At 43.2% G+C, this 13,874-nt stretch overlaps 1 protein-coding gene across 1 annotated transcript in view; it reads right to left on the bottom strand.

Moving 5' to 3' along the window:
• The window catches only part of LOC124776730 (immunoglobulin superfamily member 21-like), a 933,147-nt gene that overhangs the window by 227,005 nt on the left and 692,268 nt on the right, over positions 1–13,874 (bottom strand). The window contains exon 3 of the mRNA XM_047251852.1: positions 1,751–1,962. Coding sequence (XP_047107808.1) covers positions 1,751–1,962 — 212 coding nt within the window. The remainder of the gene's footprint in view (positions 1–1,750; positions 1,963–13,874) is intronic.

The raw sequence follows: 13,874 nt of genomic DNA, 5'->3' as shown, positions 1-13,874 counted from the left end.
TCAATTTCAATGTTTCTCCTCTACAGGAACATACAAAATGAATGTATGGGTGCATGTTATGCGCCCACAGTTGATGACATATGATAGTTTTGGTGCGCCCATGAATTGCGCTCGGAAACCGTCTTCCTTCAATATCTTATTTATCAAACGACACTAGGCAAGAGACTTTCAATTACAATTTCTACACTTTACGGGAATACGCATAATCAATGTACAAGTGCAGGCGGTAGACACATGTTTGATGACATATGGAAGTTTGGGGGCCGGCTGGGAGTCGTGATCGGATAGCGTAATGGTAATATAGCCGTTTGCCGTAAGTGGAAAATCCGGGTTTGCGTCCAAGTGCGGCACAAATTTTCATTCTTGTAAAAAGGCGTGTGACGAGGGCCTCCCGTCGGGTAGACCGCTCGCCTGGTACAAGTCTTTCGATTTGACACCACTTCGGCTACTTGCGCGTCGATTCATTCTTGTCATTCCGTTATACAGCTGATAGTCCTCCAGAGGCGCAAATGCGAATGCAATATAAATAATCAGAATTAGTTTGTTGGGCGTTATGTCAAATGTGAAGCCCCATTCACTCAGCTGAAGAACTGGAGCTGAGAACTGAAGACTTGTCAATATTTATGAGTTTTCCAGAATGCTTGCGGAAAGAAAAGGTCCCGAGTTCGAGTCTCGATCCAGCACATGGTTTTAATCTGCAAGCAAGCTTCGTCTATGAGGCTGTCTGAATTAATTCATAAGTCAAAGTAGCAACGTGTGCAGTGTTGCGTCCAAATGAGACGATGACACTTTTAGTCTAATGGGTTCGAGAGTGGAGTAAATTCTAATGTACTGAACTATTAAGGTTTTCGTGGCCACTTGTTGACAAAATGTCTGTTGGCTACGGTCTCCGTTTCTTCGGCCGACGTTTCTTTGATGATTTTTCTGACCAACAGCAAATGGCTTGGTTCAAATGGCTCTGAGCACTATGGGACTTAACTACTGAGGTCATCAGTCCCCTAGACCTTAGAACTACTTAAACCGAACTAACCTAAGGACATCACACACATCCATGCCCGAGGTAGGATTCGAACCTGCGAGCGTAGCGGTCGCGCGGTTCCAGACCGTAGCGCCTAGAATCACTCGGCCACTCTGGCCGGCCACCATTTGTACATGTGCTGGTCATGAGTGATGGTGAAAACCTGGGATACAGCGTGTACGAAAACCGACACACACGGACCGATAGCTACACAAACTACCAAAACTGCATCCGAGCCAGAAAAGGGACGTGATTAATACGTTCGTAACGCGCTCAAGACGAGTATGTGAGCCGCAGCATCTCAGACGCGATATGCAACACCTGAAAAGCATTATAATGAGTTATGGGTACTCCTTCAGTTACATAAGAAGTGTCATAGAATCAAATACGCGGCGAAGTGATACATGAGAAAAAGAAATGTCACGTACGGCTTTCCTGCCATACATTTCCCGACTGACGGACGGAATCGGCCTTATACTGGGAAACACGGCGTAAATACTAAATATAAACCGACAAAGATGATCGGCAAAGTAGAATAGGGACCCACGTGGAAAGTCGGGGATATATCGAATACCAAGTACATGCGGAAAAGTCTATATTGGAATGACTGGACGATCAATCAACACGAGGCTCACCGAACATCAGCGGTATTGCAGGATCAGTTTTTCTTTTTTTTTTTTACTTAATTATACCACAACCTGCCTTGTGAGTTGCTGGGCTGCGTACACTCACCTACGACGAAGAGGTTGACGACGGAGTTCCTGGTGGGGGCGCGCTTGAAGTCAATGCGGCAGCGGTAGGAGCCGGCGTCCTGCTGGCGCACGCGCTCCATCGACAGCCGCGAGGAGTTGCCCTCCGCGCGGAAGAAGGAGCGCCCGCCCAGCGACCGCTCGTCCGTCCAGTGCGTCGCCTGCTGCTGCTGCGGCAGGTTGCGCGCGTCCACGCTGCCAAAGCACACGCAGGGCACCGGATTAGCGACAGTGGCGCGTGGCATCACTCAGCTGCAACTCTGTACGCCTGAATAGAATTCTATCAAATTCAGATACATGCATTCACATACACAACTGCACAATAGAATTGCTACGCCAAGAAGAAATGCAGATGACAAACTGGTATTAATTGGACGAATATACAGGGTGTTATAAAAAAAGTACGGCCAAACTTTCAGGAAACATTCCTCACACACAAATAAAGAAAAGATGTTATGTGGACATGTATCCGGAAACGCTTAATTTCCATGTTAGAGCTCATTTTAGTTTCGTCAGTATGTACTGTACGTCCTCCATTCACCGCCAGTTGGCCCAATTGAAGGAAGGTAATGTTGACTTCGGTGGTTGTGTTGACATGCGACTCATTGCTCTACAGCGCATCAGTACGTAGCATCAACAAGTTAGTGTTCATCACGAACGTGGTTTTGCAGTCAGTGCAATGTTTACAAATGCGGAGTTGGCAGATGCCCATTTGATGTATGGATTAGCACGGGGCAATGGCCGTGGAGCGGTACGTTTCCATCGAGACAGATTTCCAGAACGAAGGTGTCCCGACAGGAAGACGTTCGAAGCAATTGATCGGCGTCTTAGGGAGCACGGAACATTCCAGCCTATGACTCGCGACTGGGGAAGACCTAGAACGACGAGGACACCTGCAATGGACGAGGCAATTTTTCGTGCAGTTAACGGTAAACCTAATGTCAGCGTCAGAGAAGTTGCTGCTGTACAAGGTAACGTTGACCACGCCACTGTATGGAGAGTGCTACGGGAGAACCAGTTGTTTCCGTATCACGTACAGCGTGTGCAGGCACTGTCAGCAGCTGATTGGCCTCCAAGGGGATACTTCTGCCAATGGTTCGTCCAACAATGTGTCAATCCTCATTGCAGTGCAAATGTTCTCTTTACGGATGAGGCTTCATTCCAACGTGATCAAGTTGTAAATTTTCACAATCAACATGTGTGGGCTGACGAGAATCCGCACGCAATTGTGCAATCACGTCATCAACACAGATTTTCTGTGAACGTTTGGGCAGGCATTGTTGGTGATGTCCTGATTGGGCCCCATGTTCTTCCACCTACGCTCAATGGAGCACGTTATCATGATTTTATACGGGATATTCTACCTGTGCTGCTAGAACATGTGCCTTTACAAGTACGACTCAACATGTGGTTCATGCACGATGGAGCTCCTGCACATTTCAGTCGAAGTGTTCGTACGCTTCTCGACAACAGATTCGGTGACCGATGGATTGGTAGAGGCGGACCAATTCCATGGCCTCCACGTTCTCCTGACTTCAACCCTCTTGACTTTCATTTATGGGGGCATTTGAAAGCTCTTGTCTACGCAACCCCGGTACCACATGTAGAGACTCTTCGTGCTCGTATTGTGGACGGCTGTGATACAATACGCCATTCGCCAGGGCTGCATCAGCGCATCAGGGATTCCATGCGACGGAGGGTGGATGCATGTATCTTCGCTAACGGAGGACATTTTGAACATTTCCTGTAACAAAGTGTTTGAAGTCATGCTGGTACGTTCTGATGCTGTGTGTTTCCATTCCATGATTAATGTGATTTGAAGAGAAGTAATAAAATGAGCTCTAACATGGAAAGTAAGCGTTTCCGGACACATGTCCACATAACATATTTTCTTTCTTTGTGTGTGAGGAATGTTTCCTGAAAGTTTGGCCGTACCTTTTTGTAACACCCTGTTTTATAGTAGACCTGACATGTGATTACATTTTCACGCAATTTGGGTGCATAGATCCTGTGAAATCAGTACCCAGAACAACCAACTCTGGCCGTCATAACGGCCTTGATACGCCTGGGCATTGAGTCAAACAGTGCTTCGATGGCGTTTACAGGTACAGCTGCCCATGCAACTTAACACGATACCACAGTTCATCAAGAGTAATGACTGGCGTATTGTGAGGAGCCAGTTGCCCGGCCACCAATGACCAGACATTTCAATTGCTAAGAGATCTGGAGAATGTGCTGGCCAGGGCAGCAGTCGAACATTTTCTGTTTCAAGAAAGGCCCGGACAGGACCTGCAACAAGCGGTCGTGCATTATCCTGCTGAAATGTAGGGTTTCGCAGGGATCGAATGAAGGTTAGAGCCACGGGTCGTAACACATCTAAAATGTAACGTCCACTGTTCAAAATGCATCAACGCGAACAAGAGGTGGCCGAGACGTGTAACCAATGCACCACATACCATCACGCCGGGTGATACGCCAGTATGGCGATGACGAATACACGCTTCCAATGTGCGTTCACCGTCATGGTGCCAAACACGGATGCGACCATCATGATGCTGTAAACACAACCTGGATTCATCCGAAAAAATAACGTTTTGCCATTCGTGCACCCAGGTTCGTCGATGAGTACACAATCGCAGGCGCTCCTGTCTCTGATGCAATGCTGCTGCAAACTTCGTCGAACTGTTCCTGCTGTGTTGCAAACGTCCCCATCTGTTGACTCAGGGATCGAGACGTGGCTGCACGATCCGTTACAGCCATGCGGATAAGATGCCTGTCATATCCACTGCTAGTGACACGAGGCCGTTGGGATTCAGCACGACGTTCCGTGTTACCCTCCTGAACCCACCGATTCCATATTCTGCTAACAGTAATTGGATCTCGACCAACGCGAGCAGCAATGTCGGAATACGATAAACCGCAATCGCGATAGGCTACAATCCGACCTTTATCAAAGTCGGAAACGTGATGGTAAGCATTTCCCCTCCTTACACGAGACATCACAACAACTTTTCACCAGGCAACGCCGGTCAACTGCTGTTTGTGTATGAGAAATCGGTTTGAAACTTTCCTCATGTCAGCACGTTGTAGGTGTCGCCACCGGCGCAATCCTTGTGTGAATGCTCTGAAAAGCTAATGATTTGCATATCACAGCATCTTCTTTCTGTCGGTTAAATTTCGCATCTGTAGCACGTCATCTTCGTGGTGTAGCAATTTTAATGGTCAGTAGTGTAGTATTACAGTCTCAGCACTGTCCATCGGGTATACGGATGAAACACCTGACTTGTTACAACAGCATTACGCTTATGTGAGTTGATAATCGTCTCATCTAGTGCAAAATAGGGCTCACGTGCACAAATACATGATTAAATTCGTAGTTAATTTCTGGGTTTAGAGCGTGTGAAAATTAGTATGCAGATCTACGGCAGCTACTCACTGAATCCATCTGAGCTTCGAAAACATATAGCCGTAAGTCATTTGTAAACTGCTTTAACGCTCTGTCAGAGTTCATCAATCATTGACTCTGGCAGGCGACAGACTTTTGGCAATACATTGCCCAATTTTTTCAACCGATAATATGTGTGAAATCATGCTGACCAGGCTACACGATGAAACACTTCGCATCGATGCCGCAGAGACCTCCACGACAGCACACTGACATAATCTTCCAATGCTTCCTTTGTTTTTAATTTCAGTTTCTCATATCTATGCACGTAAAAGTAAAGTATCATTACCAAGCGTACTTAAAAATTTTTCTTCTAATATTGCGAATTCGGTTCGATGCTTACATTATTTTTCGTAGTAGTAAGTGAACAGTAAATCTCCCATATTACTGACCACATTCCATTAAACGTATGACTGCTCTACAAAAATGTAGCTTAATATAGATGAACGTATGCTCGTGCTCTTGTCGAAAGTTTTTAGAGCTTAATTGCAAAACAAACAATGAGAATATATGGAAATACAGCAGAAATCCCTTAAATTAATAACAAAGATCTGAAAATACTTTCTATTAAAAACCATAATACGTTGTATATTAATGTTACACACTTAGTTGTGGGAAGCAAACGTTTCAAGTAATTAATAGTAATTTACATGAACAATACAGTCGAATGCTACTGATAATAAATGGACAAGCGCGCTTGGCAAAAATACCCTCACCGACTGAACCGTCAATGCGCGATTCACTACGAGATTTCCCCTCTGTTTCAGTTCTAAGTCTACATACATGCAACCTTACGGTGTGTGACGAAGGCGTCCTCTGACACCAACACCTTTTTCCCTCTTCTACGTTCCATCGACGAATGGTGCGTGGGAAGAAAGATTGCATAAAATAGTCCCTGAATTTCTGACCCTAGTAATTTCACGATACATATGCACAGTAAGTGGAAGTAATATGTGTCTCGACTTTTCCTCAAACATGCTCTCGGAACTTCAAAAGCAACGCTCTCAGTGGCACACAACGCCTCTCTTGCAGCAACTGCCAATGTTGTTCATTGAGCCTCTACGTCACTTTCTCGTGCCGACTAAACGATCCTGTGAAGAAGCATAACGCTTTTGTTAGATACATCGTAGGAGAGGTTTGTTTTTTTTTTTGTTTTTTCTAAGAACGATTCTTTCATCAATGAATTACATTTGATGAATGTATCAACAGTTACATATGTAACCGAAAGCATGCTGTCTCGTGTTACACAAGGAGGACCTGCAAAAACCAATTAAAAGTTAAAGCAAAATATCCAAGATCCACTACAAAAATTCTATCAGGGTGCAATAATAAAATATACAACCTACGAAAAAGTGCATGTAGGCCAATATTTTTCGATGTATATACAATCAAACAATGGCAACTCCAGGTAGGGATATCAATAATATCGGTTAAGATAGACTGCTACTTACCGTAAAGGTAACACGCTAAGTTACAGACATGCACAACCAAAAGACACTTACTGATGACTTTTCTGCCACAGCTTCCGTTAGAAAAAGACAAACACGTACCATTCAGTTTTAAACATGGCTGACTCTCAGCAGCCGTATAGAAGTTTCAGCATAGGAATCACACAGCCAAACTACTGGTGCCAAACAGTTATTTGTAACAGATTGCTGTGTGACACACCATTCATTCTCTTTTTCTGACGCTTCAAACAGTAAGCTGTCGACAGTTGCGATAAGAACGCCACTGCTCAGACGCTGATGTGACCTGTTTGATGGGTTTCATTGGCACCATATGACACGACAATTCTACCCAACGCCATTGTTGACGTATCACACTATTAGAAGATGGTCAAAGTCCATCTAACCCACATTTCACCCCTTCTTTTGACACCTCCGCGAGGGAGGTCGGAACTGCGACACCCAGTAAATCATATCAGATACACCATCACCCAGAATCTACACGAAAAGGCCTTAGTGGATGGCATAAAAGGCGTAAATGAGACCAACTCTTTCTATAAGTGATTCCCACATATTTCACAGACGAAAACGACAGTTTGCAGTGTGGTGAGCAACAGGAGACTTTCTCGAGAATCTTTCACACTGCTGACAATCCCAAAACGCTTCAATCATCCTTGAAGGATACCATGCGGCAGCAAGCCCATTGGACACATCTTTGGAATGTTGTGGGACAGTAGTGTTTACTTTCGTGTACATGGTGGAACCACTTGGAATCGTTCAAAACAATACGAACGCGATCCGAAGCAGCCCTCTTGCTCCGCTCCAGTCATCGTAGAAGCTATAACGGAAAGAAGATCAAGGTTCGATAGTGAAACTAAAAATCAAAGTGAAAGGATATCACTGATAAGATTCGCTGATGGCATTTCTATACTCGGCGAAAGTGAAGAATTACTACAGGATCTGTTGATCAGAATGTACAGTCTAATGAGTATAAAATATGAACAGACAGCAAATCGAAGAAAGTCAAACTAATGAGAGGTAGAAGAAATGAGAATACTGATAAACTTATCATCTGAATTGCGGATTACGAAGTTGACTATTGTTGTTGTGGTCTTCAGTCCTCAGACTGGTTTGATGCAGCTCTCCATGCTACCCTATCCTGTGCAAGCTTCTTCATCTCCCAGTACCTACTGCAGCCTACATCCTTCTGAATCTCGAAGTTGACTAAGTTAAGCAACTTTGATATCCAAGCAGCCGGCCGCTGTGGCGGAGCGGTTCTAGGCGCTTCAGTGCGGAACTGCGCTGCTGCTACGGTCGCAGGTTCCAATCCTGCCTAGGGCATGGATGTGTGTCGTGTCCTTAGGTTAGTTAGGTTTAAGTAGTTCTAAGTCTATGGGACTGATGACCTCCCATGTTAAGTTCCATAGTCCTTCGAGCCATTTGAACCATTTTGATGCCCGAACAGCAAAATAATCCATGATAGACGGAGCAAGCAGGACATAAAAAGCAGACTAGCATAGGCAAAAAGGGAATTCCTGACCAAGGGAAATCTACTAGTATGAAACATACGCTTAGAGGAAGAAATTTCTGACAATGTACGTTTTGAACACAGCATTGTACGGTAGTGAAACACTGACTGTGGTAAAACCAGAACAGGAGAGAATCGAAGCATCTGAGAGGTGGTGCCAGTAACTGAAAATTAGGTGGACTGATACGGTAAGGAACGAGGAGGTTCTCTGAAGAAACAGCGAGGAAACAAATGTATGGAAAACGCTGCCAAGAAGAAGGGAAAGGATTAGGACATCTGTTAAGACATCAGAAAATAACTTCCACGGCACTAGAGGGAGCTGTATAGAGTAAAAACTGTAGATGAAGACTGAGACTGTAACACATCCAGCAAATACTTGAGCACGTAAGTTGCAAATGCTACTCTGAGAGGATGAGGTTGGAACAGGACTGGCACTCTGGGCGGGCTGCGTCAAACCAGTCAGAACACCGATGACTCAGAAAGAAAGGCCTTTTAGTGTGGATTCTGGGCGACGTTGTCTGAAATGCTTTCCTCTGCCTTGCATAAAAGATCCGCAAGTTCTCAACGCTGGGCGTCGTGGTTCTGACCTCCATCGCAGAAGTATCAAGAAAAGGGCGGAAATGTGGATGAGAGGGTTGTGACAACTTTCACATAATGTGACACGTCCACGCTGACGCTGGGCAGCATTTTGGTGAAATTTAGTGCCAGTGTCGTCCACCTTAATTTCACATCACCTTCTGAGCTCTGACCATTTTTTCACAACTTTGCTGTCTGAAGCGTCGACAAGTTCGGGGGTGATGCCGCAGGGAGCCTCCCTTTTGCACCATTACAGATACGGTGTTACTCCCCTTCGAGCCTAATTTAAAACTTCTATATCGCAATGAGACACATTTACGGCATTCTGTAAAAGTGATTCTTTAATTTTATTGAGCAGTTTATGTAGAAAAAAATCTCATTCATCAACTTCACACAGGGATCAGGACACCTTGAATGCAAAGCGCTTGAATTACATTTCCTTAAGATTACTCTAATGAATCTCAGCCTGTCACTGATTTTCCTACAACTACTTCTATATGGTAATTCCACGCTAAGTCGATCTGGGCGGTTACTCCTAGGTATTACACAGTTGTTACTATTTCCACTGAATTACACCAACGGCTTAGCCAATATTAATGAACCTCTATCTTTCTCCACGTGCAGGATTCAGTTGCCAGTTCTTGCACCAAATATCAATTCTCCGCAGGTCTTCCTCCATTTCGTAACGCTATTTCTCTGTAGAGAGAATCATCGTCTGCAAAAATCCTCATCAGCTATCAGATTATGCCAGTATCTTAACACCTGTGTGGTACAGTCGTGATGTTGTCTCTTGAAGGCACTTCCTAATGTGTGAAGGTATATGTCTTAGATGTTTTAAGGTAAGAGAACTTGTAACGAGAGGAATAGAAATATACTAGCGTTTGTAAAAATTGTAGCATCAAAAAGGACACATGTAACTGAAATGTGAATGATGTCTTGGATTAGGAACATGAAAATAAAGAAAATAATTAGGATTACATAACTGTATACGATATGTGTCTCTTGAAATTGAGAATTCTGTCCACACTCGACAGTATATTTAGTAGAATCCGACTCTCTGAAAGCCATGGCATGGAATCAGATGCGGACTGGATACAATTCTGAGCAATTTTCTTCACGGTATCTGTATTAAAGAGAGTTGTTGAAAATCCACGGATAGCATAAAACGAATAACCATATCCCTTACGTGTTCGATGAGTATCATGTCGACTTTCAAGGCAGGAAAGCAGTGGTGGCTGAGGTTCTTCACAGAAAGCTTGCTTATGCTTTGACTCGTAATGGTCAGACGGTGTTAAGATGATATGTCGAATTGTCTGTAGGAAGGAAGGGTAGGTCTCAGGCTGTATACCCTGCTTATTCTCGTGTTCGCTTTTCAGAGCGCCCGTTGTACCAAAGAGTCGATATCTTAAGTGGTATCCACTTCCGTTTGCCTGCTGTGTCAGTCACATATTCAGGTGACCAGACTGCGGTCACTATGGTAGAGTTTATCCATCACTGTTGGATTTCTTGTGCATGGTACGCTGATTCATCGCAATCTCAAGCTCTTTGTTTTCTGAAAATGGAAGCCGATGCAACATATTGTATGCCACACTCCAGGTCGTAGCGAACGACGTCACGCTGTAAACACAGACAGTTCCACAAACTAAGGAGGGCTCCGAAATCGAGCCAACATTGGACGAATATGTGTGAACTGCTGAAGAGCTGCAGGCAAGTCGGTAATTGCAGAGCGCTATTCTCACTCTAGGTGATCCACTAGCTGTTCGTCTCAGATTGATTTCCTCCTTTACTCGATGTCCTAGCGGATCACCCTCTTGGAGACGAGATGTCTCGTACGGCAAGAAAAACGATTCATTCCCATTTATTATGATTTCTGCTTCACACAGTTGTATTTGATTTTTTATTAATAGCTATCAGTTTCGAAGCGCTCGGTGCTTCATCATCAGGAACACGTTGATTCATCAACGTACTGCGACAAAGTAAAGTATGTAATTTCATAATCATGGAGTATTGTCAGTTATGGTTGTGCTTTAACGGGCAACATTTACATTGATGTTGGCAGTGGAGGCGTGGTTTCATCAACCTACAGTGACAATGTAAAATATATAACTTCGTAATCAACACTGTTATCAATGATGAATGCACGTTAACGGACAAAATTTACAGTGATGTTGGCAGTTAAGCGGGAGCCATACTCGATAGCGACGAAGATTGTGAAATAATATAAAAGGGATGATAAAAACTTTCCTTTCGAAGGCCACAGATTCCGGAATGGGTGTTCCTATCAGGTAAAATCACCCCATACTCGATAACGACCGAAGATTGTGAAATAATATAAAAGGGATGATAAAAACTTTCCTTTCGAAGGCCACAGATTCCGGAATGGGTGTTCCTATCAGGTAAAATCACCGTGAGCAGGGAGGCTATCATGGCGCCGAAGCATTAGGCTGAAGATAGCCGGTTAGTAAAACACTGTGTATTGAAGTATGAAGAAGTCCTAACTGCCTGCTGCACATCCTCATCGGATAGAAATCTCTGATGCCTCAAGGTGTTTTTTTCAGGGACCGAATGCTTGATAATCGCAAAGTGGGGGAAATGAGGACTGCAGGCCGGGTGCTCTAGTGTTCCCACTTTAGTTGCCGTACCTTTCACGGTACGATATTTGTGGCATAGAGAAAAGTGTTATCATGCAGCAGCAGTACCCCTTGTTGCAATTATCCACAACACTGGTTTTCGACAGACGTGCTGCCCCTTAATAATATTCATTCTCCGATGGATGTCTACCGGCGTTTGTCCTTCGGCAGCCTAAAAACAATACTTTCACTTTGGTCTTATTTAGGTGCACTTGGTAATAACATCGCCGTAGTTCACGTTTCCGCATTTGCCGCACGCACCTCGGAAAGACAAGAATGCCACACTAATGTCTTGCTTACAAGTCGGTGCATACTTACCCGCGTCGGAAACGCGCTACGTTGCATATACGCTGCAGCAGTGTCTGTCTGATGGTCCCTTATGCTTTGTGGCTGCACAGTACGCCACACTCCTCACGTGCGTCTGATGGTGAAACAATGAGTCTCCGAAATCGAAATCAACAGCACTTCGCAAACAACATTAAATACAACAGTGTGAAACGGTTATCATAATAAAGATAAGAAATATTACTTTACTCTATGCAACAAATACTGTATCAGCTACCGTCCCAATTTTATTTACTAATTTCCAGGATTCTAGAAAGCATGAGTTTCGGAAACTGTATGGTTTATCATATTATGTTATCAACTACAGAGAACGGCGCAAGTTGTAATATTACATTTCTTCATTACTTTATAACTATTTTAGAGCCTAAACTCATTATTAAATCATATTAAAAAACAGGAACAAAACATAAAGCGCTTTGTAAATTACAGAAACATTGGCACAATATGAAGTTACCTTATGACATATGGTACACGTCACTAAGCTAGGCAACAACATGAATTACGACAACCATATGCCTGTACAAGGTGTGATCAAAAAGAAAAGAGAATTTCTGTTTTTCATAAAGTATCATTATTCAATCATAAACATCAACTATGTCCCCTTCAAAGTGATCCCCCTCAGATGTGATAGACTTGTACCAAACACTTTTTACAATTTTCAAAGCACTTCTGGAGCTCACTTTTCGTTATGTTGTTCATGTCCTTTGACGATTCGGGTTTTTAAATCACCAAGGGTTACAAACCAACGTCGTTCCACGGTTCTCTTCAGCCTCAGGAATAGAAAGAAGTCGAACAGGAGAATGTCTAGTGAATACGGCTACTGAGGCAACATAACCGTTTTCTTTCTTGCCAAAATATTACAAAAAGCTTTGAGGTGTGAGCGAGAACATTGTAGTTATTCCATTTTCACGATTGATTTTGCTACAATTCTGGTCGTTTTCTTCCGATTGCTTCAGAGAAAAATCGCGTTACGTGCAGGTAATACGCCTTATTTAGCAGAAAATCCAGATTCCTTGGACTGGAGATAGAGGGCAAGGAGCACACGGACTTTCGAAAGGTGACGGGTTGGGCAGGGAGAATCAGTTTCCGCCATGTTGTGCAGTTATATTTCATGGCGACGATCCGCTGTAATAGAGACGTCACGCGGAACTCGAGAGTAATAAAGTAATGTAAAAATGCGTAATTAGGAAGCTCATTCTCAAATATGGTGCTATTTGATGCAATGAAGAGAAAATTAAATTAAAACTGGAGGAAAGCTTACAGATACTCTTAGACACCAAAAATAAGTAGTAGCCACAAAGTGTACCAACTTTCTTTACTGATCGAAACAAAGGCACCTGGGATATAAAAAATGACTACTTACTTTGTAAGTATTTTCGTCTTACAAGCGATTGCGCATTCCTTCATTACTGAGACTTCCAACTGTACAATGGTTTGCTTTTTGCAAAGCTTTGCAGCATATTAGTTGACAGTGTACCGACATAATCTCACTTAATTCTCGAACTACCAGATTTTCAATACGCAGTAAGTAGTTTGTGAACTGAGGGCCATTTCTTTAAGCTTACCAAGGCTTTTCAGATTTCATCTAGTACTTAGCTAACAAAATAACAATTAATATTGCAGTTGACACGAACGTAACGTCATAAAGTTAGTTTTTACAGTCTTGGAAGATCATTCAACTACCAGACATTCTTCCAAGAAATTTGCAAAATGAAATCGAGGCAGTTCAATGACTAAATCTCAAAAATAAATAATTTGCGCGTAACTTAAAATGAGTGCATATGGAAACTCATTTGAATATTAAGTAATTTTTCACATACCTGGCCATACGACATTTGAACGAAATTTTTCCCATGACGTGGGTGGATACAGTATGTCGTGTTTTGTGTACTTTCCAAAAAATGATTTGGGTGTAGGACCTACAAGTTCCTCAAACTATATGTTTCCTCCTACTAAGGCATCACATAAATCACACAAAAAATGGATTTTACTTTCGCTTAGCTGTTATTGTTCTTAAAAATTACCGCAAATTTCTCAATGACAACATATTTTTCGTAACATATACCAAAAGTACAAAAAAATTTGTTTCACTAACCGTAAATAGCAAGGAATGACAGTGAGAGAAGGCACGAAGTTGG

This window comes from Schistocerca piceifrons, chromosome 1 (assembly GCF_021461385.2).
Source record: "Schistocerca piceifrons isolate TAMUIC-IGC-003096 chromosome 1, iqSchPice1.1, whole genome shotgun sequence".
Lineage (NCBI taxonomy): Eukaryota > Metazoa > Arthropoda > Insecta > Orthoptera > Acrididae > Schistocerca > Schistocerca piceifrons.
The sequence above is the reverse complement of the archived record's forward strand: the minus strand, read 5'-3'. Positions and strand labels throughout refer to the sequence as shown.